General features: G+C 31.0%; 2 protein-coding genes and 1 non-coding gene across 3 annotated transcripts; 2 read left to right on the forward strand and 1 right to left on the reverse strand.

Annotated features, from left to right (window-relative positions):
* The first annotated feature begins 2242 nt into the window (after positions 1-2242).
* Positions 2243-2409, forward strand: LOC122269740 (U2 spliceosomal RNA). The gene has a single exon (XR_006225362.1). It is a non-coding gene; the product is annotated as a U2 spliceosomal RNA (small nuclear RNA).
* Positions 2410-13548: 11139 nt separating this feature from the next.
* On the reverse strand, positions 13549-20448 carry LOC107455657 (diphthamide biosynthesis 1). The gene is made up of 2 exons (XM_016073296.3): positions 19535-20448; positions 13549-14065 (listed from the first exon to the last, which is right to left on the reverse strand). The coding sequence occupies exons 1-2, from the start codon at positions 20278-20280 to the stop codon at positions 13567-13569; spliced, it is 1245 nt and encodes a 414-aa protein (XP_015928782.1). The 5' UTR covers positions 20281-20448; the 3' UTR covers positions 13549-13566.
* A 176-nt stretch (positions 20449-20624) lies between these two features.
* Positions 20625-26066, forward strand: LOC107455660 (ATP synthase subunit s, mitochondrial). Its single transcript, XM_016073300.4, has 4 exons — positions 20625-20757; positions 22172-22380; positions 23198-23366; positions 25564-26066. Exons 1-4 carry the CDS (start codon positions 20693-20695, stop codon positions 25688-25690), a joined length of 570 nt encoding a protein of 189 aa, XP_015928786.1. The 5' UTR covers positions 20625-20692; the 3' UTR covers positions 25691-26066.
* The last annotated feature ends 311 nt before the right edge of the window (positions 26067-26377 follow it).

The raw sequence follows: 26377 nt of genomic DNA on the forward strand, positions 1-26377 counted from the left end.
CGACTCGATTGAAGATTTTGACATTACACAAGCAGCAATCTCCAGGATGCAAGGCTCCCATGCACCTAACAACATCCCTGTTGTGACCAACCCCAGACACCACGTCCTAGCCTATGCTGACGACATAAACATCCTAGCGGAGTCCCCTGATCAACTCCAAGACCAGCTTGACCGTGCCAACAACATCTGCCAGCAGCTCGGACTTGTCATCAAGGCTCCTAAGTGCTTCAGCATACACCTTTCAGGTAAGAGGCCCGTTGGCATTAGAAACACCCTATTTTACATTAACAATAATCCCATTCGGGCTCTCGCAGAGAGCGAGGAGAAAGACTTCTTGGGTAACCCTGTGGGATTTCGACTCCTCCCTGCCAACGCCACCATCAACAAGTACCTGGAACTGGCCAAGAGTATACTTGAGTCTAAGCTTGCTCCTTGGCAAAGACTCAACGCAATCAAGACATTCCTCTTCCCGGCCATGATGTTCGACATGAGAGCGGGAAAGCATCCCAAGTCATCATGGAAACAGGTGGACAACTACATCAGGAAATACGTCAGAGACTCTCAACCTTCCACCAAACGCGAGCAACCACTATTTGTACGGTGACAGATCGGCTGGCATGATGGGTATCCCTCACTGTGCCACTGATTTTGACATTGCCATGGTGGACTCGGTGTTCAAGCTACTGACTTCCCCCGACCACAACATCAGTCAGCTCGCATGGAAGGACATCTCGGAGCTGGTTGCCAGACGGTACAAGCTTCAGGAGGTCTCCCCGGATGATGTGTGCAAGTACCTGTCGGAAAACAAGCGACGGGAGGATGTTGGTTCAACCAATCCGATTTCCTCGATCTGGACCAACTGCAGGAAGGCTTCGTGCCACCTCGGCGTGACATGGAAACTGAATGCAGATCTGGTCTTGGAATTTGGTAGGGCGATCCTGACACCCAATGATCGTCGCCAGGTTTTCAAGAAGTTTCGACGTGAAGAGCGGACGAAGATCTCTATGGACCTGACCAACAACTATAAGGACCAGGGAAAGGTACTGGGTGTAGTCGCTGAATCGCCCGCTAGCTCTCACTTTGTGGATGACGGCCAATACACCAGGTTCTGTGACTGGCGATTCATCCATAGAGCAAGGCTCAGTCTCGTGCCACTGAATGCGGTTAGGAGGTCAATGGAGCAGGGTAACCGTAGTGGAAACCACAGCACTATGTGCAGGAGGTGCCACAAGTACCCTGAAACACTGCCTCATGTCCTTAACCACTGCATGAAGTACTCGAGACTGATGCAGCTCCGCCACAACAACATCGTGGACAGGGTGAGGAATGCTGCCCTGTATAAGGACAGATTCAACATCCTGTATGAGAATCAAGCGGTCCCAAACTGTGGTGGTAAACGGCCTGACCTGGTGTTAGCGAAGGGTGACAAGGCCTACATCATTGATGTAACCATCCCGTTTGAGAATCAGAAGGATTCATTTCGTGCCGCCAGACAAAGGAAGATTGACGCATACAAGGACGTGGAACAGGAACTGAGGAAGACCTACAAATCAGTCGAAACAAATGCCATTATTGTGGGTTCACTTGGCTCCTGGGACACACTCAACAAACCTGTCCTTCAGCTTTTTGCCTCCAGAAGGTATTATGCGTCAGCGACACCATCCGCACTTCCAGAAACATCTACATGGAGCATCTCACAGGGAAGCCCCAACAGTAAGTACATCTTTACTAGTCCTTCTATTACCACCTTTTTTCGTTGGCTTGCTATTTTTGTCACTTTAACTTTATGTATGCCCTGCCCTCCCCGTAATTGTGGGGTTGTAGTATTGTAATCTTAGTGTATGTTATGTGCTGCTAGGAGAAATAAAGGCTACGCCCCGCGTTGATTTTTGGGTACCCCAGTAAACGTGATAGCTTTTTATAGATATTTAAACTTCCTATCTTTCATTCCCCCTGCTACAATTGTATACACACCATTCAGCGATAATCCAAATAGATCTGGATGGTCTGGTTATCCATGATAATATAGGTTCCTGTGCAATTGTACCAGTTACCCTTAATTTGTTATTTTTGCTATCCTATCAATAGTAGTTATTGACTCAGGCAATGTCTTCTATTTGTTAATTGATCATACCATAAGACTAGCTTATGCTTTAACGTCTGCCTAACCTATCCTAATCTTAACGTAATTCTAGTTATTTTCTTTGCTGTTATTTTTTAGTACCTCGCCTATGATTAGGAAACTCCTATGAGGCACCTCCCCCACCCAAAAATCTGTTCTTATCAGCTTAATATCTGATACGTTACTCATAGAGTAACTAGATATTAAACTAATTTTTGGACAGCGTATAGACTTTAGCCTGGACAACAGGATCAGAAATAAACTCATATCTTACGGCGCCAACTTCTATCAACGTGCCAAGAGCATAACAGCTTATTTTCTGGTTTACCAAATACTGAACACCAAGCTTTATAGAAAAGCAAAAGCATCATCAGACGTAAATATAGAAGGCTTAACAATTACCCCTGCACCCAAATGCAACAGTTAAGCCTATTTCATCTTGCCTGTGACTGAAAATCAAATCAGCTGGAAACCCTTCATGCCTATCGTCTAGCACAGTGTTCCCCAACCCCCGGACCGTAGATCAAATGGTACCCGCGCCGCCCATTTCTTTGAAACTGAATTTATATTCCATTTTTTGGTGTAACTGTATTTTATTTTACAGGCTGAATACAATTAAACTAAAATTAATAAATCAAAATAATTTAAAATATAAACAATCAACTATCCCCCCCAGCGCGGTAAAATTATCATACGTTGACAGGTCCGTGGTGATAGAAAGGTTGAGGAACACTGGTCTAGCACACATGAAATAAACAAATCAATGTTATATTCATCTATTCCATGAGTGAAATCACAACACACTACATAACCTTCCTAATTTTGTAGACTACTTTCTTGAGCCTCGCAATGACTAAGTTGCTAAACAATATCTTGCCTGTATACCTTTCCTATGCAACAAATTCAAAATTGGCAGTTTATCATCTACAGAAGGCAGTTTATCCTTTAACTCATCCAAAACATTTTCAATCGACTAAATATTAGTTGACGTTTTAAGCGTTCCTGCTGAGACACACGAAATCTAAGAAAGAAGTATGCCCAGCATGAGTACTTACTAAGAATAAACTATAATTTAGATCTTTTACAGTTACAGTTCCATTTAACTTATTGCTTCCTTTCTCTTTACAAAACTGCTGCTGTATCCTTCGGAGGGGCATTTTGGCCTCCAAGACTTAATGTCTTTTGGCAAAGACTCGTAGGCGAAGATGAATTTTCTTGGGTTTTGAATAAAACGGTATTTAACCTTTTAGTGCACACAAACATAAACTTACATATTTTTCTAAAAACAAAACAATTGAATTTGATACATAGACTTTTAAGATTTTATCAAAGGAATTTTCCTATTCTAAAATATAAGTCCAGGAAGATGGGTTTCAGTTGATTGCTACTGTGCACATTGAACATTTTCATGTAAAAAAAAACTTTTCTCGAAAACATGTACAAGTAAATTGTGTAAACATACCTTATATTCTTGACAAGTCAATGGGCAAGTTCAGATTGACAATTTTTATGTCTAACTACTTCATAAAACTCTACGCGCACTGATCTTGATTCTACATACGAAACATTACGGTTAACAAAAGGATTAACCTTGCCTGTGCCTATTTCTAGATACAGACATTTTCGAAGACACTTTATCCCTATGTCAAGCTATAAGCCTACATATGTAATTGCGTATCCCTAACAAACTGCATTAATGCTAAGTGATTTGTCAAGTATTTTAGCACTCAATCCTTTTAAATATATATTTTAGTTGTGGGCCCCTTAGATGCCGAAGTAAACAATAATCGAAAGATTAATAAACACTGAATTAAAAAATAAACACTGTTGAAAGAAGAAAAAAACAAATGATATAAATACATAGTTTTAAGAGATTAAATTTAATTTAAAAGTACAAAAAAAGTTAAAAAGTATAAAGGATTATATTATAGCCAAGTTAGAATACAAGCAATATCTACACGACAGCCATAGCGTGCCTAGCTCGGTTCATACTGGCGAGCTCGTTTCCATGTTGTTCAGGAATGGTTTTTCTTTATTTTGAGCAGTGTATCCCACAAAGTTAATGTTTCAATTTTGACGGAAAAACAACTCAATACTGCTACGGGTTTAACTTTATTTCAATTTCTTCATCAGATTGTTGCTGACGTGGGCCCTCGATTAACTAAAAGAAAGATGCCACACAGATCTTTTTAGCTTTCCAGATTATAAAGCAAAATCAATCTTACAGCTATGTAGTTATTCTGTTTGGTAGTACACCAAATTTGGTTGAAATTATTTTTATGGAGGTTTGTTGTATTTACAATTTTTTTTTTAAATTCCTAACACGTTATCACTGCTTTAGCAGACCATTTCCAAAACTTCATATTTTGGCCAACAAAAAAGCATGTTCTGGAAAACATGTCAAACTGCTTCAAGCATTTTCAGAATGTACGAGTGGTTTTTGATAGCACGGAGATTGTCGTCGATTATCGTCGACATAGATGCTTGAATTGCAGGATTAGAACTTATTCTAATTATTGTTTAGATCATACTGTTAAGATTTTAGTTGGCTGTTCCCCTGGAGGCGTTATCTGCTTCGTGAGCCAAGCATATGGTGGACGAGCCAGTGACAGCTACCTCATCCCTCAAAGCAACGTACTTCAAATGTTAGAGCCCCTGGTGGATGCTGTGATGATAGACAAAGGATTTAAAATTGAAGAAGTATTTGAAGAAAATCATGTAACTCTTCTTAGGTCCCCATTTTTAAAGCAAAAGGCACAACTTACAGTACGTCAAGTTTCGATAACAAAAGTATTTGCTTCTGCAAGAATGCACATCGAACGACTTAACCAAAGGTTAAAAAATTTCAAATTATTAAAAGGTCCACTCCCTTGGCACGTGATGGATGTAATTGATGATATCCTGATTACTATATGCGGGTAGGTGAAAAATACAAATCCTATACTTAGTGACGAGAAGTACAAGTAAGTTCTTGCTTACACAATTTGTTTGGAATTGATATGTCTGTCATCAATTTTCATATTTATTTAAATAATTCACTGACAATTTCATTTTAAAACAATATCTGTAATTCTTTTTTAATATATATCTTGATTTAACTTCCATGTTAGATGATTATTAATACAGTAATTTTTACTGTAAATTTATTCTATCTTCTCAGGAACTTTACAGTTCCTTTTAGCTTTGTATTATTTTTATGTTAACCTTTTTGCAGACTATGTAGTAGTTACTACTAAGTAGTAGAATTCTGAGTTCTATCTTCATTGATGTAAATATGCTTGTAGTCATATTTCTTCATTGCACTCTATGGTGAATGTTTGCCTTTCTTAAAGGTATTCATATTTAATGTTTGTTACTTTGAATTCTCTAGTAATTTGGTAATTCTGCACAGTTTTTTATGCTAGTAATTTTAATAACCTGCTAGCAAGGGAGCAAGCTATATTTAGTTTGCCGTTGCTAACAGTCTTTTTTGTGAGGTCTTCTCATTTGAAATTTATGACATGGTTAGTTAACTATTCCAAAGATAGGAAGCAAATTGGTTTCTCTGTATTGATATTAATTTTTATTACAAAGTCAAATTGATCAATTCTTATTAATATATATCTTTTGTTATTATTTTTTTCCATAGCAATATGTGGCTAACTAAGATTTTTTTTTAAAATTAAATTCATGTTTCACAAAATCCCGATAAATACTAAGAGATCTGTCATCTTTTTATTATTTATGTATATCAGATTCAGTCTAAATTAATTACTCTAGCTTGAATTGTTTGAGTCAAGTGCAATATATATCATAAAAACGTTGTTTCTTCTTGTTTTTGTGTCATCAAACGTATCACAATTTAAATGCAATAGTTCTTTTTAAAAAGTGAGTTTTTGTTTCACATTCTTTTAAGTAATCTTTGCTCCCATTTCCAACATCCATTTGAAAAAAACAAAATGATCTGATGTGGGAAGTTAAGCTATGGGATAACTTCACCTATTCAAGTGGCATCTTTAACTATTACTGACATCCAGAATCTGAAGAAGATAGCTGCAAATGCTGTCTATTTTACTTCATTTTTGAACTTGGATGTAGGTGAAGAGAATGAAGAAGCCTCGATGACTTTTGTGGAGTGTGTAAGACACATTACGAAGCACAACTTTCCAGACAAAGATAGCTATTTGAAAAGCTACTTTTACAAGAGTCATAAAGAGATTGAGTTGTTGACCATAGAGCAAAGCAGCTGTGAACGTTGGCATTAATACCGCTTTATAGCTTCAAAATTTGGAGAGGTGTTTAAAAGAAGAACTTTAACTAGTTCATATTTCCTCGGTAATTAATTACCTGGTTGTGGAGTTCTATTACTTTTGCTTTTAATAAATTGACTAAATTTTCTTTTTTAATACTCAGTCCTGAAATAAGTACACAGGTAATTGGAGCACAAAAATGAATCTGCACTGTGAATGTAGGTGTCCACACTAATCGTAAGAGTGGACTCTGCATTAACAGCAAGTTTCCCCATTTAGAAGCTTCGCCTGGTGCCCATGTTTCATGTTCCTGAAAATAAATCTACATTAGAATTATATTATGTGTATTACGACCAGCTAGAAAATATTCCTACACCAGAATTGAGCAAATAAACTATGTGAATCATAACGAATTTGATCTTGTCTAATGTGTTACTTAGAAATAGAATTCAATTTGCCCTGTAATAATGGAAGCTCTCTTGCTTTTTTATCAGGGTAAGGACCTTTAATGCTGGAAACATTGTAAAGAGTCGTGTTTTGCAAAGAGTTGACAGTAAAACAGGGGAACATTCAATACCTAGTGTGCGGAAACTTGATGAAGAGAGACTGATATGTTCAAAATATGATTTTTCTCCTCAAACGAAAGAAAAAAGAAAATAGGTTAAAAGTACTGAAATACAAAAAACATTGCTTATGGACCAGGATTGTCCTGAAGCTGTCATTACCGGCATAGATTAGGAATTTCGTTAACGTTATTCGAATCTGATTTACCTTGGACAGGATTTTTTCTTCTTTCAAATTTTTAGTTTTGTTTTTTCGATTTTCTGTTTCAATGTTCTTTACATACTATTTCTAATATTGAAGTACATACTATTTCTAATATTGAAGTAAGTTCTTATTCACAGTTGTTTAGTATTAATTGTCAGTGTTAATTATTTCTGTGTTTAGAATGTTCATCTTGAAATATGCATTTTCTCCAATTTTTCTTGTAATATTTTTATATTTTTTAACAAATATACTTTTAACACATTTAAATTTAAACAAAACATCATAAATTTAAACAAAACATCCTACTGTTGCTTTTTGAAATAAAAATGTTATTTAATTACAAATACGTGTTCTTAACTTATATTTTAACAAAAGAATATCGATAAGCTTATATTAACGGTGCCATGGGGGCACATAATATCTGGGAAGAGTCTTACTACGATAGAATCTTGTGCAACACCGACTCCAGAAGAAAATTAATCAACTTCGATTGTGTCATTGGGGGCACGTGGTATTGTATACCTTTTAATACGTGAGTTTCTTCAAGTTGTTCGAGGACAATTTGATCCAGCCAGTTTTCAATCACCACCACCTAACCTAATCACCTAATTTGTAATTTTGTTGATCAACTCTAAATTTTTCTTAACAGAAATATGCCAAATTTAATTTAAATAAATTTATTTCTACTTCTTAATGTGTGAGTCACTTTTTAATGAAATCATTGTATGTTTTTTTTCTTCTTAATTTAATATGCTGTAGGTAATTTCAGAGGGGGGTAGAAATCTTCTTATTTTTAGCATATGAGTACAGTGAAAGCTACAAGTAATTTCTTTTTCATAAATAAATTAGATACTTTCGGTTTGAACCTAATCGTACTTCACAATGGCAAATTTTATCTTTTGTTCTAGTGATTTTTCTCTATACGATACATTAATTTTTTATATTGATCAATTTCGCTTGATTTTATTTAACTTTACTCATTCACACGGTACAACATCTCGGTTGTGATTAACAAAAGGCAACAAGAGTGGTCGTGCTCGTTTCTACTGCTTTGTTCAGAAATGGTTTACTTTGGGCAGTGTATCCCACATAGTTAATGTTTTAAATTTGACTGAAAAACACCTTAATACTGCTAAGGGAACTTCATTTCGACATCTTCGTGAGATTGTCGCTGATTTGGACCCTCGATTAACTGAAAGAAAAATAAGCTTCCACACAAATATTTTTAGTTTTCCAGATTTTAAAGCAAAATCAATCTTATAAATATGTTGCTATTCTGTTTGATTGGTTTAATTTATAGCTCTTCGCATACATGAACTGTTTGTTGTATTCACAAAGTTTTTTCTTATCCCTAGCAGGCTATCATTGCTTTAGCAAACCAATTCCAAAAATTCATACTTTGGCCAACCAAAGAGTCTGTTATGGAGAACATGCCAAACTGATTCAAGAATTTTCAGATTGAGAGAGTGGTTTTTGATTGTATGGATATTGTCGTTGAGAAACCTAGCTGCTTGAATTGCAGAATTAGAAGTTATTACAATAATACAATTTAGATAACACTGTAAGCTTCTAGATGGCTGTTTATCTAGAGGCTTAATCTGCATCGTGAGCCAGGGAAGCATATGGTGGATGATATAAATGATAGAGCCCCTGGTGGATGCTGTAACGGTAGATAAATATTCTTGTATTTGCAATGAATTAATTCTAAGTCTAAAACTCGAGGAGGCTCAGCGATCTGGCACAAATATGCTATCTAAAACCAAGATAATAATTTTCCCTAAATATCCAATTCAAAAAGCACAGAGGGAAATTGTTGCTGGACGGAAAACTGAACTTCCACAACATACTCTCAGTTATGTAGTAGCCGTTTTATTTGCTTGATATTAAGAATAAAGTCTTCTATGATTAACTAATGAACACTTTTGTATTGTTATATAGTTAAACTTCAAATCTTGGGATTGTTGCATCATGTGTCTTATAAGCATATTAATATGTGTTAGGCATTATGCCCTAACTGTTCCAATAACCACGAAGCCGAGAATTGCCAGTAATAGCATGCGAGACATTGGTTCACTTTGTAAGATAGTAAGCAGATTGTACCGTGAACTCAATAGTTAACAGTTAATGGATTAAATAATGTTCTTTAACACTATTTTAGATTTCAATCTATTCTTAAAATTTAAGCAATTAATTCATGTGTGGCCAATCTAAGGCACATATGCTTCCGTATCTTTGATAACATTGAAAAATAATCTGTAATCTCTTAGAACTCAGTCAAAATCCTTAATATATAGGATTTTGAAATATTGTACCGGAAAACAATTTGCAAAATCTACAGTATTTAACTGTTGAATATTGCAGAATTATATTCAATCAACATTTTTTGCAAACATGTTTTTTATTATAAATATAATAAAATCAAAATAGTGTTAGAGAAAAACTATATATGTAATTTTTGAATTTCATCGGAACTTCTCAAAATATCAGACTTGGAGGTTGGTGATCAACTTGGTCAATTTGAATTGAGGTTAACGTCCCTACCTTTCCATCTACTCAGCTGATAAAAAGTTCTGTACTCCACTTTCAAAAATGTTTTTTATTTTTAAAGAATATATATTATTTTCATACAGATCAAGCTGATAGTTCTGTGGCTACCACAAGATCGATTTCAACAATGACCGAACTATCCATGATGGATATTGACAAATTGGAAAAAGATATAAGGTGACAATCAAGAAACAACCCTCAACTTAAGAAGGAAGGTTTTTCAGTGTGAAAAGTCGAGGAAATCTTCCTCAGATATTTTAAGCTCTGACAAACAGGTGAACTTTTACACGAAACTAAAAAGCATTGCTTTATTTCGTGCTCTATTGCAGAGGTTAACCACTGGGTGGAAACCAGCCGCAAAGACAAAGCTTTCGTCTGAGTCACAGTTGCTCATCGTCTTCATGAAACTAAGGCTTGGTCTTTTAAACCAAGATCTTGCCTATAGGTTTGGAGTTGGCTCTGCAACTGTGAGCCAAATATATAGAGAGTGGGTAGAAAAGATGTCTTGCATTTCCTGGCCATCTCACAGGCCTACAGTCATGCCTCAATGTTTTCGACATGAAATTTCTCATTCATGAAATTATTTGTGTCATCGACTGTTCTGAGATCTTCATTGACACTCCTCGTAATTTAGATGCTTGGAGTCAGACTTACTCCAATTACAAGCACCATAATACTACTAAAATTGACTCAGGCTTCTTGAATTTGGTTAAAAGTGGGGACAAGATACTAGCCGACAGAGGGTTCAGAATTGAGCAAGTTGTTGGTTTGAAGGTTTATGCATTGTTGTCCCTGCTTTTACCAGAGGCAAAAGTCAGTTGTCAGGTCGTGAAGTGTCTCATTCAAGGATTATTTCTAAGGCTAGAGTGCACATTGAGCGATGTATTCGCAGAATAAAATCATACAGAATTTTGAAATAAACGTGACCACCCGCTTATTTAACAGAAATGAGTGAAGGAAGATCTTTGGGCTACCATATTTTGACAACTCAGGGAGGTTTATGCAATGTAGCAAATCCGTCCTTGTTAAAATTTTGAACCTGCTTTATTTTAGCTTTTTCGACGATTCTTGCTTTTTCTGTAGTTTTTGGCCTTGAGCAGGGTCACCACAGAAAAAAATGAACAAAAAAGTTGCTTTTAGTAGCCTAGAGCATAAAAATAGTTGCCGACAACTAAGAAAATAGTTGCCTAAATAAGAACAAAAATAAGACTAAAATTTTATTAAATGACTTAATTGTCATATAGCATAATCCATTTAATCAAGTTAGTAGTCCAAAAGTTCGTTGAATTTGATTTTTTTTAAAAAGGCGACATGGCACTTCCCTGAGGATAAAATGAATACTTGAATAAAATGAAACATTGTCACAAAAGTTATATATCAATAAATCCTTTAAAATACCATAACGGCAAGTCTGGTTGTATGCCTTCTCCAGATTGAGGGACACAGCGAAGTGTTCTCTAGAAATGTGTCTCATATCTTAGTCTCTAAGAGTAAAACAATGTCATAGTGGATCCACTTTTATAAGATAAAATGTGCCAGCTTTGTAGTAAATGAATTAATCTAACCTTAAGAATGTAAAATATCCATTTCTGACCTTTTGAAAGCTGAAATAAGCCCTGGTATTAGCAATCTGTGGAGTAAAATATATGTATATATATATTGCACGGGCTGCATCTTAGATAATTATGCTACTCATCAGATTCAGAAGCAAGTGAAATGTGACAGTAAGTAACCTCAGCAACCCTAAGAATCACTGGGGCACCTCGGGATTGTGACACCCGTGTTTACCTATAAAAAAGCAAACCCCCTGAGGTATAAATCTTACTTCAAATTAAATAATAGCTTTTCAATATAAATCCAGTAATAAAAGTTAATTCAGAGTTATTGGCGCAAGAGCCAATTTTAGAGAAATGGCTGAGGATTAAAAGCAGCAATTCGAAGAATACTCTTTTCACCAGAGTCAGTAATGAACAAGACAGCATTGGAACTGACACATAAAATAATTTATGTGAACTATGAATAATGTGCTTATTTTCCTAAAATAAAAAGTCAGTGCAGTTTATGAATCATATACTATTTCAGAGGTAGAAATAAAATCGGGTACCAATAAAAATACTGGAGTTTTAAAGAGGAATATTTTTATAATTATTTATAATAAAAAATGCATGTGCTTCAATTACAATAACTATACAACATAATACACACATCAGCTGCACTAAGAATCACTGGGGTACCTCGGGATTGTGACACCCGTGTTTATCTATAAAAAGACAAACCCCCTGAGGTATAAAACCGATTAATTTAAACCAATGAAACCAAATAAATTTAAACTATTCAAAGCAAACCAAGTTAGTCAAATGGCTTTCGCTTCAAGGTGGAAAGAAAACGGAAAACTACAATGAAAGTCATTACTGCAGTATTAAAATGGAAGCAATTTTATTCAAAAAGGCGTAATAAAAAACTTACACTTGTTATGCGCAACATATTTTAGAAATGTTATTTTGACAATTATAAAAAAAAAATTTATTAATCCTTGAAGTTTATTAATTTTATCTGACCGTTCGATTGTTAAAAAATCTAACTATAATTTCGATTAATCAGTCCCCACGCAGTACTCAATTTCTGTCAAGTCGACGAGAGGTCGAAATTCATTTCACAATCAATACCTAGAAGCCAACTGCAGAATATTTGCTATTTGAGTAATTCACAAATTAATTATCAAAAAATATAAACATTTGGCCAATGTTGAAAAAAATGTCAAATGCTATTTTACATCAAAATTTTCACTTGCTGTTGTTTCACTGGAAGAAAATTAAGTAGACTTGTTTAATCTTTTTAGGCAAAAGAAGAAATGAAATTCTTTGTCTAAAAATGAGTGAAAAGTGAAGTATCTGCATATAATGAAGGATATTATGTTTTCATGGAACAATTAAAGTTTTTAACTGTGTTTTTCAAATATTAAACAAACTTGATATATAGATATGTAAAAAAAAATTTATAACTGCAAATTTTTCATAGGATTATTATCTAGATGCAAGTTTACTTTCATGAATGAGTGCATACATTATATAATTCTTTTAGCCACAATAATTTTGAATTTATATAGTCATCAGATTGAGTGTAAGTCGTTCACTTTTAACCTTTCTAGTCTTACACATATTTTAACTACTTTAAGTTCTACATTCATAATAACTTCATAACTGTCAACATGCATAGGAAAAAATCAAGTAGATTTTACGAAATATAATTTTCATCATTGTTGAATATTGTACTAAATATTTTACATGTAGTTCACTTTGAGGATTTTTCTATTTATCAAAATAGAAAAACTGCAATATTTTCCAGTTATGATTGACATTAAATGAACTTGAAATGTATTAAGTTTACTCATAATCTAGAAATAGACATTTAATAATAGTAATAGGCATCTAACTCATCAAAGAGAGTTAAAAGATTTCTTTACTTAATTTAAAAACTAAGTTCTGAATAAATATAAACAGAACATTTTAGAACAAAAAAAAAAAATTTTAAATTATTTCTACAAACGTGGCTCGCTTCATTATGTATTAGTAATACTTATTAAAATATTCAAGCAAGCAATAATATCTGCAATAATCTCTGCTTTTTTAGGAAACTTCTCAATTTTAGGGAATTTTCAACATTATGTACAAAAAACAGGATAATTTTTATTAAACCAATAAACCATGAGAAACTGGTAAAATCCAGTAAAGTTGGCAGCTATGAATATATAATGCAAATCTTGTCAGAGTATCTAAAAAAAATCTTAGATCCATGGATACTAATTAAATTAAACTAGGATATAGTTCGTAAAAGAAATTCAAGGATGATTGCAAATAAATTTACATAACTAAAAGGAACAGATTTAAAAAATAAACAATTTTATTTTGATGAACATTCACATTCAGCACAATTATTACACGATTTAGCATCATCAATAGCTGGAGGACTATGGTTAGGTGTCCAAGCACCTAAACTCTGAGAACTATAGAAATCCATCGGATATTTCTCTTGCCAATCTATTTCTTTCATGACCACTGCAAATTCATATGGATTAAGCAAAGGCTTTCCAAATGCATAGCCCCAATCAATAGATAAGCGTGGGCATGCTATCTGAACCCAGCTTTTAATGTCTTGAAATAAATTCAGCTTTTCAGGAAATATTTCAGATAATAAAACTGTAACATATCTTTTCTTCCTAAGTTGAAGAATTTTTTTTATGTTATACATCACCCTTGGACTTCCTTGTCTACCCAGTGTGCCCAAAATAAGTCCAAAACTATCACAGTTTGATGCTTGGTCAACCTCTTTCTTTCGTATGCTTATCATCTTATTGTAATCAAAGTGCTCTCTAGTTATTTTTTTATCATAAGGATTATACCTGGAAAAAACAAAGTTAATATCATCATTATATATGCAAAATTTATGAATTAGAAAAGCAAATGTTTGAATAATTATTCCATTAAATCATTGAAGAAAAAGTACTTTCATCAGTTCATTAAAAAAAAAAAACATTTTCTTACAAAAATTCACATATTCTTTTGACTTTACAAGATTTGAATCATTACAAGTCACAATCATTGAGTGCCTTACAAAACTTAAATAAAATATATCACTCCATCAAGTTTCTCTCACAAAGATTCAATCTGGAATCACTGATGGCACTGATGTAATTTTCTAGTTGGTCTCGTTCCGTCTCCCCCCCTTTTTTTAAGAAAATAGAGAAACAGTAACATATAACAATGATTCGAAGTGCTAATACATCCTTAAGAAACTTCTTTTAAAATAATACACTTAATAATTAACAAAATATTTATATATATATATATATATATTTTGAGACTGTTTTAATTTATTTTTCAAAATTTCTTTAAAAAAAANTACACTAAATTTGGTTATAAATAAATTTCTTAATAATATCACTGCAGATTTTCAATAACACATGAAAATGAATACATAATATTACAAAAGATGTGAGCTTTCAAAAGTACAAGATTTTGGTTACTATTCAAAATAACTGTGTTTCTTCAAAATTTTAAATTTATTTTTTCTGGAACATATTTAGGAACACTATCCTTTATAAAAAATATATAAATTTTATGTATTAATTAAATTTCACATATGCATATAGGTTTTTGACATTTTTGACAGTCAGGTTTTTGACGTGACAGTTTAAACCATGGTTTAAACTGTCAAAAACTGTCACATGTCAAAAACCTGCCAACCCTGGTGCTCAGCGATAAAGAACAGGAGATAATACAGTAACCACTAATGTTAATCAGAAATCATATTTAAACAGTCTTCAGAGCTTTATACAGCTTCTGTCAATTTTTGATTAAGTTGGGGAATTTCTTATCTCTACTTGGGGTCTGGTTTGGTAAAAACTGAATAATAGACTAGGGATTGAAAAGGCCAAAATACTGTTTAAATGCCATTGTTTTTTAAATTAAAACAAAAATAATTAATCTTTATGTGAATTTTTATTACATAAAATTTATCATGCAACGTAAGTTAACTTTTTTTTTTTTTCATATTATTCAGTATCTTATCATGGTTTGAAATTTAATATTTAAATCACTATTTTGTAGTATTAAAATTAAAAAAAACTCTAACAAAATATTTTACTCCCTCCATGTATTTCTTTTATAAAACAAAAATATTCTTTTAAAAAGAATTAAAAATTTATATTTTTAATATTTTGTTATAATACTTAGAAATGCTAATTGTATTCGTATTTTAAAGTCTATTTATTAAGCAGATAAAAGGAAGTCAAAGCTTTTCCACCCTGTATTCTGCAGTTCAGTTTTAAACAAATAACATTAGAAAAGCTCAAATTGTTTTAAAAAAGTGATTTTTCTTAATGTTTAAGGAAAAAGAAATTATTATATTAATTCAAAGTTACATATATATTTATCTAAGTACAAAGTTCTAAAGGTAGAGTTATGTATGGTAGCATATTATGTATATAGATTACTAATTATCAGTAATAAGTCAAATAAGAAATAGCTATTAATATAAGAAAGAGCAGACTTTAATTATGTTTAAAAAAAAAACACTTGGGCCTTGGTTTTGTTTTACTGGCTTCTTGGTTGGTTTTAAAAAACCCTGCATACAATAAAAAAAATTCTTATTTTTTATCATCCTATTATATGTAGAAGATTATTTATTCTCACTTCACTTGATTTTACATAGTAAGCTGAAAATGTTGACAGTTTTAAACATGGTATACAAGTTTTTGGTTAAACATGGTATACAAGCGTACGAGTTTTTAAACAAGAACTTCAGAGTTTTTTTTTTAACAATGTTATGATTTTGTAACAGTAAAAAATATATTCTCTAGATTTGTTTTATTTTAATAAATTTGTTAAAAATTATAGCCTTAGCATATTGTAGCCTTAACATAGCTGCCAACCTTAGGAATTAAAAATTAGGAACACTATATGCGACAAAATTATACGCACTAATTACGAGAGAAACACAAAAATTTAACTATTAAATCACAACATTAATAGACATATATATATAAATTAGTAAAACAAAACTATAAACACTATCTTTTGTGGGAAACTTATAGTATTAATATTTTATAATTAGGAATACCAGTATAATAGATTAAAAACAAACATTACCTGTTAATATATAATTGTTTATCTCCAAATTATAAAACACAGGTAAATAATAATCTACATCAACATCATAAACAAAAATTTCTGATGCAAGTGTAATACTACAAAAAAATTATATGGATTTAAAGATTAGGAACAAATCCGAAAAATTTTGAACAGTTGGCAGCTATGCAATGATAGTGCATGGCTATATTGAAATTTTAATGAATTCTTTGTTCATCAGACATTGTGATTTCGTGGTAAATTTATTTAACACCAATTTCGCTTTTACAACATTAATTTTATTTTAATGAATTTGATATAAATAATTATANTAGCCTTAGCATATTGTAGCCTTAACATAGCTGCCAACCTTAGGAATTAAAAATTAGGAACACTATATGCGACAAAATTATACGCACTAATTACGAGAGAAACACAAAAATTTAACTATTAAATCACAACATTAATAGACATATATATATAAATTAGTAAAACAAAACTATAAACACTATCTTTTGTGGGAAACTTATAGTAATAATATTTTATAATTAGGAATACCAGTATAATAGATTAAAAACAAACATTACCTATTAATATATAATTGTTTATCTCCAAATTATAAAACACAGGTAAATAATAATCTACATCAACATCATAAACAAAAATTTCTGATGCAAGTGTAATACTACAAAAAAAGTATAAAAAAAATAAAATAATAATAATTTAGTGTAATAATCAGCAACAACTACTGGAATAGTATTTTCCAATAAAAAGTTACTAAAAATTACTTTAGCACAATAATCATAGGATGCATGCTTGTGGCGATCAGAAAAAAGGATTGGTTTAAAATCAAAAATTTTATGAAAATCCAGATTTTTTATAAAAATATCAGATTTTCAGATTGGATTTAAAGATTAGGAACAAATCCGAAAAATTTTGAACAGTTGGCAGCTATGCCATAATAGTGCATGGCTATATTGAAATTTTAATAAATTCTTCGCTCATCAGACATTGTGATTTTGTGGTAAATTTATTTAACACCAATTTCGCTTTTACAACATTAATTTTATTTTAATGAATTTGATAAAAATAATTATAACCACTTTTCAAAAAAAAATCCTATATAAAACTAATTGTATAAAACTTTTATGTTATACCACCGTAAAAGCTTGAATGACATGAAATCGGAAATTTTTGTGGTGGCGCATATTCTGCATATTTGAGCCTCAAAAATCTTAATTTCTTAATATTACTGTATTTTTCTAGGGGCAAAAAACATGCCGCACCTAAATGTAAACTAAATATTATCTTGATCAACACTTGTGTTTATGATACAGGAGAAAAAAACTAAAGTAGTGACCAAAAATTATTTCTGATAAATAAATGATAAAAAGCTAAATTGTAAAAGAGGAACATGAAATAAATATATTGTCTAAAATTTTAGCTCTTATTTCTTTAATGCCAAAAATAAAAGTTTTTGATATTACTCAAGTGTGGTTTAGAATCAGGGTTCGCCAAAAAGGCCCACCTTGAAAAAAACCCAACTTGGAATGCTAAGTGAGGTTTTTTTTTTTTTTCTAAATATATCAGAACTTATTGATGCATGTTTAATTTTATATAATTAATTGTGTAGCATAAATTTGTCAGATAGAGTTGCCTGGTTAATATGATAAAGTTTTTAATATTTTCAAATTAAAAGAAATTCAAATCTATACTTTTATATATTACTATGGAAAACCTTAAGCAGGTTTTTTCAAAAAGTATTATTTTAATGAAATTAAATCAGATAGAAATTTAAATAATATAGTCTCTAAGGATCAATTATTCAAATGCAGTTACATGCTTTAGATGATTAATAAACTGACTTTTAATAAATAATAAAAGAAGTTACCAATAACATGGTCATGGCATTAAACAGGTTTTTTCAAGGAAATAATTTTATAAAAAAAAAATACTAACACACGTTTAGCTTTAAATAATTTGGTATGTAGACATAAATTCTAAAAATGCAGTTGCATTGTTACACATGCAATACAATAAACATATTTAAACAGTAAACAAATTTTTATAGATACAAAGAGAAACTGAAATCTTATGACTTATCTTTAACTTTATTTTATAAATAATTATACATAGTTCTTCTTATCTTCGATTGCTACCAATGGATATCATTTTTAATTTATTTAAGTATTTTGAATATAAAAAAAATTTTAAGCATAAAAATATCTATTATATAAGTAAATGGAGTGTCACTGACACTCTTAAAAAGAAAAGTAACAAAATAAGACAAAACAAAAATAGTAGATAGAATAGTAACATTTCATTTTAATATAATTTATTCTGTTTCTTTTAATCATATATTTAAAAAAAAAAAATTTAATTTTTTACCAAGTGATGCATTAACAAAATTAAACAGTTTTATTTTCTGGTTTTAAAAAATAAGCTAAAATTCTTTATACATGCTTTTTTTCATAATTTTATAAATTAATTTGCTTTTTGAATTCAAAATATAAATTTAACATTATTTATCTAAAAATGAGGTCTTTTCCTAAAATTAAATATTTGAAAAAATGGGACAAGTAACTGATACTCTTAATAATTACATAAGTAATTTTAATTTCCCTTTCTATTAATCTTATTATAACAACATGGAAGACCATTAAATATTTATTTATTTATTACCATTAAATATTTATATGGTAAATAAATTTGTGTGAATTGTGTTGTTCCTTTTATATTACTGTTCCATTTATATTTTATAATGCTTGAGTAAAAAATTGCGAAACGTTATGTATTTAACAAAGAACAAATATATATTAGTGATAATGCGTTATTCAAACTTATTTTAATTTCGTTATTTGCGTTTTAAATTAATTTTTTAGATTTATTTATTAAATCAACTTTTTGGATCTTTTTTTAAGCTAATACAGCATTATTTAATAAGTAAAAATACTTACACAGTAAAACTTTAAAATTTATGAGCATTACATGAAAAATTTTCTGCACAAAAATTTTATTTCAATAAGGATTTTTAGAAAACTTACTCAATTTTAAGGAATTTTCTAAAATATACAAAAACCAGGAGAATTTTAATTAAACCAGTAGACAAGGAGAAACTGGCAAAATACAGTAGAGTTGGCAGCTATGATATTGTAAACAATGTATTTTAATCTTAGCGCCATAAAAAGAAAGGTATAATCATAATGCTTATACTAAATGAGAAAATAGAAATCTTATTTTACCTATAAAATTCTAGTTCAGAATTTGCAATCATTACAGATTCCAGATGAAAGCGTCCATCTCCAACAAATATGACAACTTTGGCATTGCTAATCTTAGGTGAAGTACAACCTAACACTTCCCCAGGTGATAAAGGCTTACACTGAGGAATATTAATATCATAACCCACATCTCGTAAATCAAATGCAACCTGTTGGATGCTAGACACAAATTGTATTGTGCTCAAAAGCACAATTGGAGAATTAGTATCAAAATTTTTCGAAATAGTTTGTACCAAATGTAAAGAATCAATTTTTATATCAACAAACACATAAAGCATACTAATTTTTTCAGTCATGTTCACCGGAATTAAACAACTATGGCCATAATGAACCATTAAATCAGCTCCTAAAGCTCTGGCAGTAAAATCGTCGATACAACAAGCTCCGTAAGTAACATCTGCCATGATGATTGTCTGTATTTTACAAAACGTTTCTAGGATATCAGCTATAGTCAATGCATATATTAACAATCCCTCAGGAAACTGTAACGCAACACATTTTGAATTGCACTTTTTAATCCTCCAAATTGTTTTAGGAATTTCAAAATTGTAATTATCAGGGAGTATACGGAGAGCTTTAATTAATTCTGGATTTTCAGATATTTCAGAAGGAACACCGGACACTGCTTTCCGCTTTGGTCTGAATACTTTTCTATCAGGTTTAGCAGATACAATTACAGTTCCAGAATTTTCCGACGTAGTAGACATTTTAAAATCTAAAGAATAGTGCAATTAAAATTCTACAACGATATTTGAGGCACTATCATTAAACTGGAGAAAATAAGAACTAATTTTAAAATAAAATAAAACCATAATGGAAACGTGGAGAGTAGTGTAGTTCATACTTAATGAAAAGAATGAGCCAAAACCTTCTCATGCATAGACTTTTCCGGCTACTTATTTCTGTCTATTAAAGATTTATTTTAAAAGTTTTATTTATATTAGTTTTATTTTAAACACCATTTTTTAAAATTCAATTCATTTCTTATGTCATATTTAAATTATTAGACAGTGATTTAGGAAGTAAATAAGCTTCTTTTGACAAAATTAAAAATATTAAAATAGCATTCTGTCAATTTCAAAATTGGCAACTAAGGAAGTAAATATAAACATCTGGAGAATGGCTGGTTTTGGTTTCGCGGGACGACGATCTTTTTATAAATGGATAAACACAATTTTCAATAAGTAAGACCTTCTTAAATTCGATGCCTAAAAACATACCTATTTTTTATATATTTAATTACAGAAAACTTGCTTTATTCACTGTCTTTAATGGTAAATGATTATACGCATCATTAAGACGTAAATGATGCAATTGACAATCTTATTTTAGAATTGAAAATTGCATATGATTTATTTAGTAAATATATCTTGTAAATTTATTAGTAATTTTAATACTTAGTTCTCTCTGGGAATAAAAAAGGACTGAGTGCTTCCTCTCTGAAAAGAACACTTTGGCTCTCTAAGTTTTGAAAGAGCATTCATCTAACATCATAAATATTTATTATAATGTGTAATGATCGAGAGATTTCCGTATAGTGATCAGTGGCAGAATAATTGCCAAGTCTTAGAACTTTCGGGGAACTTTCCGAGCAACGGTTCGCGAGTAACTAAAAAAAAAAAAAAAAAGAAAGAACATCACAGAAAGAGTAATCAAATTGAAGGGAAATTCGTAACGGGAAATCACCAATTTTTTTTCTTTTTCTAAATCAGTTTAAAATCAATTTGGCGATTGGCATAGCAGATCACGATTTGGAAATATCCTGTCAATCTCTGGGCATATTTTTTTTTAAGGTAAAACAAGCAAAAAAATGATTAATTGATAAACTGCGCAAAAGTTTTTTTCTATAATTTATACTGAAAATAATAAGAAAATAATCATTTAAAGGTGCATTTCTTTTAACAAAAAAAATGGCATTTATTTAAAAAATAGTTTTGAATTTTAAAATCACTTAAAGAATTTAGAAAAAGATACTATACCCTCCCCCCCCCCAAAAAAAAGATACTTATAAAAATTGAACCAGAAGAGACTAAAACTAGCAAAATAAATATTTGTTAGGTTTAATTCTGATTAAATTAATCAGAATTAAACCTATAAACACAGATAATTTTACCAATGGGTAATTGTTATTCAAACAGTGAATTAATTCATTTCAGAATGGAATTTGAATAAAAAGGCAGTGTTTTTAAGGGATGTCTGCTTTTTTTTACAAAAAGGACACATTTATTGGGATCAAATGGGCTAGCAGGGTGGGACGCCCTTTAAAAAACACTTTGATAATTATCAAGCAGTAGTTTAATTTTTCTTATGAAAATGTATTTTGTTAAGTATTAAATTTATTTTATTAAGCAGAAGTTATCCTCTTAATTTGGATTTTCTTTTGTAAGCTTTCAAGTTCAATCTCATCAAATCCATTTCTAATGGATCAGCACATTATTTTTAATTTTTTTTCTTTACATTCTGAATTTGCGATATTTAAGAAGCTATTATAAACCAGAAAACAGAGAATATATGTCAGCTATACTATTAGTCCAGTATTATAAGTTGCAAAATTTATATCTGGCCTATCATCTTACATACACTATGATTTTTTTTTAGGGTTGATAATCACCGTATAAAAGAAGTAGGACCTGACCGAGCAGCTGCAGAATGGCTTTTGAGATGTGGTGCATCTGTTAAATGGAAAGACCAAAAATGTTGGGTGTCAGATTATAATTCCCTGGAAGTAAACACAAAATTGCAGCATGTTATTGAAGATATTGATGCTACAGAATCATGCATAATGAATGAAGGATTTCATTACTTCAGTGAGTGTGGGATGATTTCTGGATTGGTACCTATCCCAAAATAATTGCTATGTTTTAACAACTAAGCTGTGGCCTGCGAGAAACAGAAATACGGGACCAACTTGAAGGGTATATAAGTTGTAAACACCCCTAGGCAAAAAGTATTTTTTTTTTTTTTTNTTTTTTTTTTTTTTTTTTTTTTTGCAAGTTTTTTCGCTATTGTAATTGGTGCAAGCAGATTCTGCTATAGAAATACCCCTGTGAATTCAGTTTTATCTAATATATTGGGAACAGTAATTTTTTTATTGTTACAACTTTTATTATAAGGCATAACCGGTCTTATTAGAATATGTTCAACTCTTTATTCTCTTTGGAATTTCTCACAACAAAAAGTTGTTTTTTTTTCAAAAGTTTCAGACAAATTTAGATTAAAATAAAATTAGACAAGAAATAAATTATTTCAATCAGAGTATTTGCGAAGTAATTCTTATGACTATTTTAATGTTAAAAACTGCATTATACTGATAATGCTAAATCTAGTTATATATATATTTTTTTAATTTGTTATATTGAGTTTTTATTGGTTAGTTATTGAGAAAAAAGGAACTTAAACAATTGTTGTAAGAGTGGGAAATGGGATTTATATTACTATATGGGGTCAAAACAAATCACTTCTACTATTTTTACTACATCTACATTCTATTTAGATACTTTGTAATTGTTCCACTACTTTTTTATAAAAGTATTTTAATAGTTTTTCTGCAAATCCCTATTATTTTAACCTTCTTTATTCATAAATATGTGTATGTTTGTACAGATGTATTTTATTTCCTCATAGATGGTCTGAATAATTTAAGAAAAATCAAGTTCCGTAGATGTATTTATTTGGATGATACCTGCATTCATAAGTTGACTGAGACTGATGTTAAAAATTCTTTGCAGCATCTTGAAATAATTAGTTGTGGCAATATAACTGACAATGGTGTTCTTGGTGTAACAAAATTTAAGTATGTTTCTTATTATCTGGGTGCACACACTTGTTTTCTAATCATGCAAAAGTGTTTCTCTGTGTAAATTGTCAAAAGCTTTTTCCAAATCTGTGAAAGTTAAATATATTTTTGATTGCTATTCAATAGATTGTTTGACTATAATCCTTAATTGCGTGATGCGGTCAATACATGATCTATTAGCTCTGAAACCTGCTTGCTCTGGTTGCAGGCTTTTGTCAGTTGCATTTTTCACTCTTACCAACACTATACATTTACACATGATTTCTCTTCAGTTATCACATATCGTCAAATCACCTTTTTCGGTAGTTTTAGCAGCAGGCTTTCACCCCAGTCATTAGGCCACTCCTCTCTTTTCTTGATATTATTATATAAGTCAGTTAAAGCTTTGATTGCAATTTTTTGAACTTTTCTTGAAAAGTTCACCAGGTAGGTTATTGCCGCCAGCAGCTTTCCTACAGTTAAGCAATGTTATTGCTTGCTACACCTCTAGCTGGGTTATTGGACCTGTGTCTATATCTGATTGTCTGGGTGCTTCTTCTTGAATATCTTCCAAAACAGCTGGATTTTGTCTGTTTAAGGTTCTCTTTAAAATGATCAACCCACCTTTTGGTTTGGTATTCTTTTAATGTAAGTTTTAAACCTTGTTTGTTCTTAATTGGCCTCTCAATCGCTCATCTCTTTCCACTAATTTTGTTAGTGATTTCATAGAGCCTTTTTTAGTCATTTTTTCTAGCTGCTTCTTCAGCTGAATTGGCCAGATCTTTGTAATAGTTCCATTTATCTTGTCTTGCACTTATCATACATTCTTTATTTTTCGTTTTATAATCCTCCCTTAGTTATGGTTTAAATTCAGCAAATTCTTCTCTGATTATATTTTTGTCTTTTCACCTCTTCCACAAGTTTTTGGTCTTTTCAGATATCCACTCGTTATCATCAAATTTCTTCTTTCCAAGAATTACTTCAGCACTTTCCATATATATCTTTTTTTATTTCTTCCCATTCTTTGTTTATTTCCATGTCATTTAAGTGATTTAAAGCCTAAAAAAACTTTTCCAAAGTCAGTTTAACTATCTAAAATTCTTGGCTAATTATCTTGCTCTTTAATGTCTGGACATTAAATCTTGTTCGATTGCATTCTTTCTTCATGTCACTCAACTCAAATTTTACTTTACCAAAAACCAATGAATGGTCAGAATTGGCATCTGCTCCTCTCATGCCACGAACATCTAACAAAGACCTCTTCCATTTTGTAACAATAGTTATGTGGTCAGTTTGATTCCTTCTCTTTTTATTGGGAGATATCCTAGTAGCTTTATGGATATTTTTGTGTTGAAATATTATTCCTCCAATACATAAATTGTTAGTGATACAAAAATTGATGAAAAGCTCCGCATTTCCGTTCATTCTCTCAATTCCATGTCTTTCTATTGTACATTCAATTCAGTAGTTCTCTGATCCAACTTTAGCATTCAGGTTACCAATATGTTTTTGGAATTAATGCTATCTTTAGTATCCTGTAAATCACTGTAGAATGTTTGTTTCTCTTCATCATTACTGTCATTAGTAGGTGCATATACATTAATAATGAAAATAATTTTTTGTTTTCCTTTGAATCTAGCTCAAATTTTTTTCTCAGATACTGAATCCCATTCCATCAAAGACTTTCTAGCTGCTCTGGAGAGCAAGAATGCTTACAGTTTATTTCATCTCCAAATACAGGATGCATTTTCAGAGAAAGTAATAGACTTCCATTTTTAAGTCAGGTTCTCCACTTGTATTCCACCTAGTTTCAATGATGCAAATGAATGTCAATTTTATATTGTTCCATTACAACTTCGAAAAGTTTACCCGTTTCATATACTGTTATGCGATTATAAAAAAAAAATCAAGAACAGTTTCTCCCACCTGGTGAATATTTGCAAGAGGATTAATTCTTTCTTTGCTTTCAATTTAGCTGTATTTAAATCGATGATGATTTTTTTAAATTTATTTATTTGGAATATTAGGGGATGGGACTTTTTGAGATAACTAAATATTGAAGGGGTCACATGCCTACCATCCCGAAAGACCACCACAAAACACTTGAAAATAAAAATTCTGTTAAAATATGTATTTATGTTATTTTACAATTATATGTGTTTTTTTCTTTTTTTTTTAAATGGTTCTCTTTTCAGTTATAATTTTATTTTACTAGGAATTTAAAGAAGCTCCATCTCTTTGATCTACCAGAGGTGAACAGGGAATGTCTATGTGTTCTTATCAAGAGTCTACCTGATTGTGATATTGATTTCCCAGAGAAGAAATCCTCTAATGATGTGTGATAAGACAAAGTCTAACTATAAACCATCTCTTTTTGTATTTGAAAAGAATTGTAAGAATAATTTATGAATATTTTTGTCTAGCAATTATGCAATCTGAAGAGTAAAATGAGTGTTCTAAATTTGTTTATGAGTTATTTGCAGTGCCAGTAATTGAACTTCACCTGTTATTTGTTCATTTATTTTAAATTTGCAGAGAAATAATTTTCAAGCTCTTGGTTAAAAATGGCATTTCTGGAAAACAACTGAAGTTTGATTTTCGTAGAGAATAGTGTTAAATATATCGTTACAAAAATGATTTTGTATGTTCACTAGTCTCAAGATTTTTATATGTATGTATTTTGTTGCAAAAAATAAATTTTATCTTTAAAAAATAAAAGTTTTTTTTTTATTTCCTTACAGACTTTATGATGTAATAATTGAATAAGAATTTCAACACCTGACAATTTGAAATGTGAATTGTGAAAAGCAAACAGATAATAAAGTTAACTAAAGTCATTTACAAATTTAAAAAAATCTGTGATTACCATGCTGCCACCTCTGTGATATTTTCTAACAACTAAATAAATATTTTATTTTATTTGAAATTTTTGTTTAGCACAAGGAGATAGAGAGCGAGAAAAAGAACTATTTACTAAAAAAAATACAATACTGTACTTTACTAGTACAATACTGTATTTTGTAGCATTC

This window comes from Parasteatoda tepidariorum, chromosome 10 (assembly GCF_043381705.1).
Source record: "Parasteatoda tepidariorum isolate YZ-2023 chromosome 10, CAS_Ptep_4.0, whole genome shotgun sequence".
In the NCBI taxonomy this organism is placed as follows: Eukaryota; Metazoa; Arthropoda; class Arachnida; order Araneae; family Theridiidae; genus Parasteatoda; species Parasteatoda tepidariorum.

Excerpts from the sequence above, each read along its gene's own strand:
- LOC107455660 (XM_016073300.4), top strand. The coding sequence starts at position 20,693 with ATGGCTGGTTTTGGTTTCGCGGGACGACGATCTTTTTATAAATGGATA. Across the intron at positions 20,758-22,171 it reads ATAAACACAATTTTCAATAA|GGTTGATAATCACCGTATAA; the intron begins GTAAGACCTTCT and ends ATTTTTTTTTAG. Across the intron at positions 22,381-23,197 it reads TGAAGGATTTCATTACTTCA|ATGGTCTGAATAATTTAAGA; the intron begins GTGAGTGTGGGA and ends ATTTCCTCATAG.
- LOC107455657 (XM_016073296.3), bottom strand. The coding sequence starts at position 20,280 with ATGTCTACTACGTCGGAAAATTCTGGAACTGTAATTGTATCTGCTAAA. Across the intron at positions 14,066-19,534 it reads TCTGAACTAGAATTTTATAG|GTATAATCCTTATGATAAAA; the intron begins GTAAAATAAGAT and ends TGTTTTTTCCAG.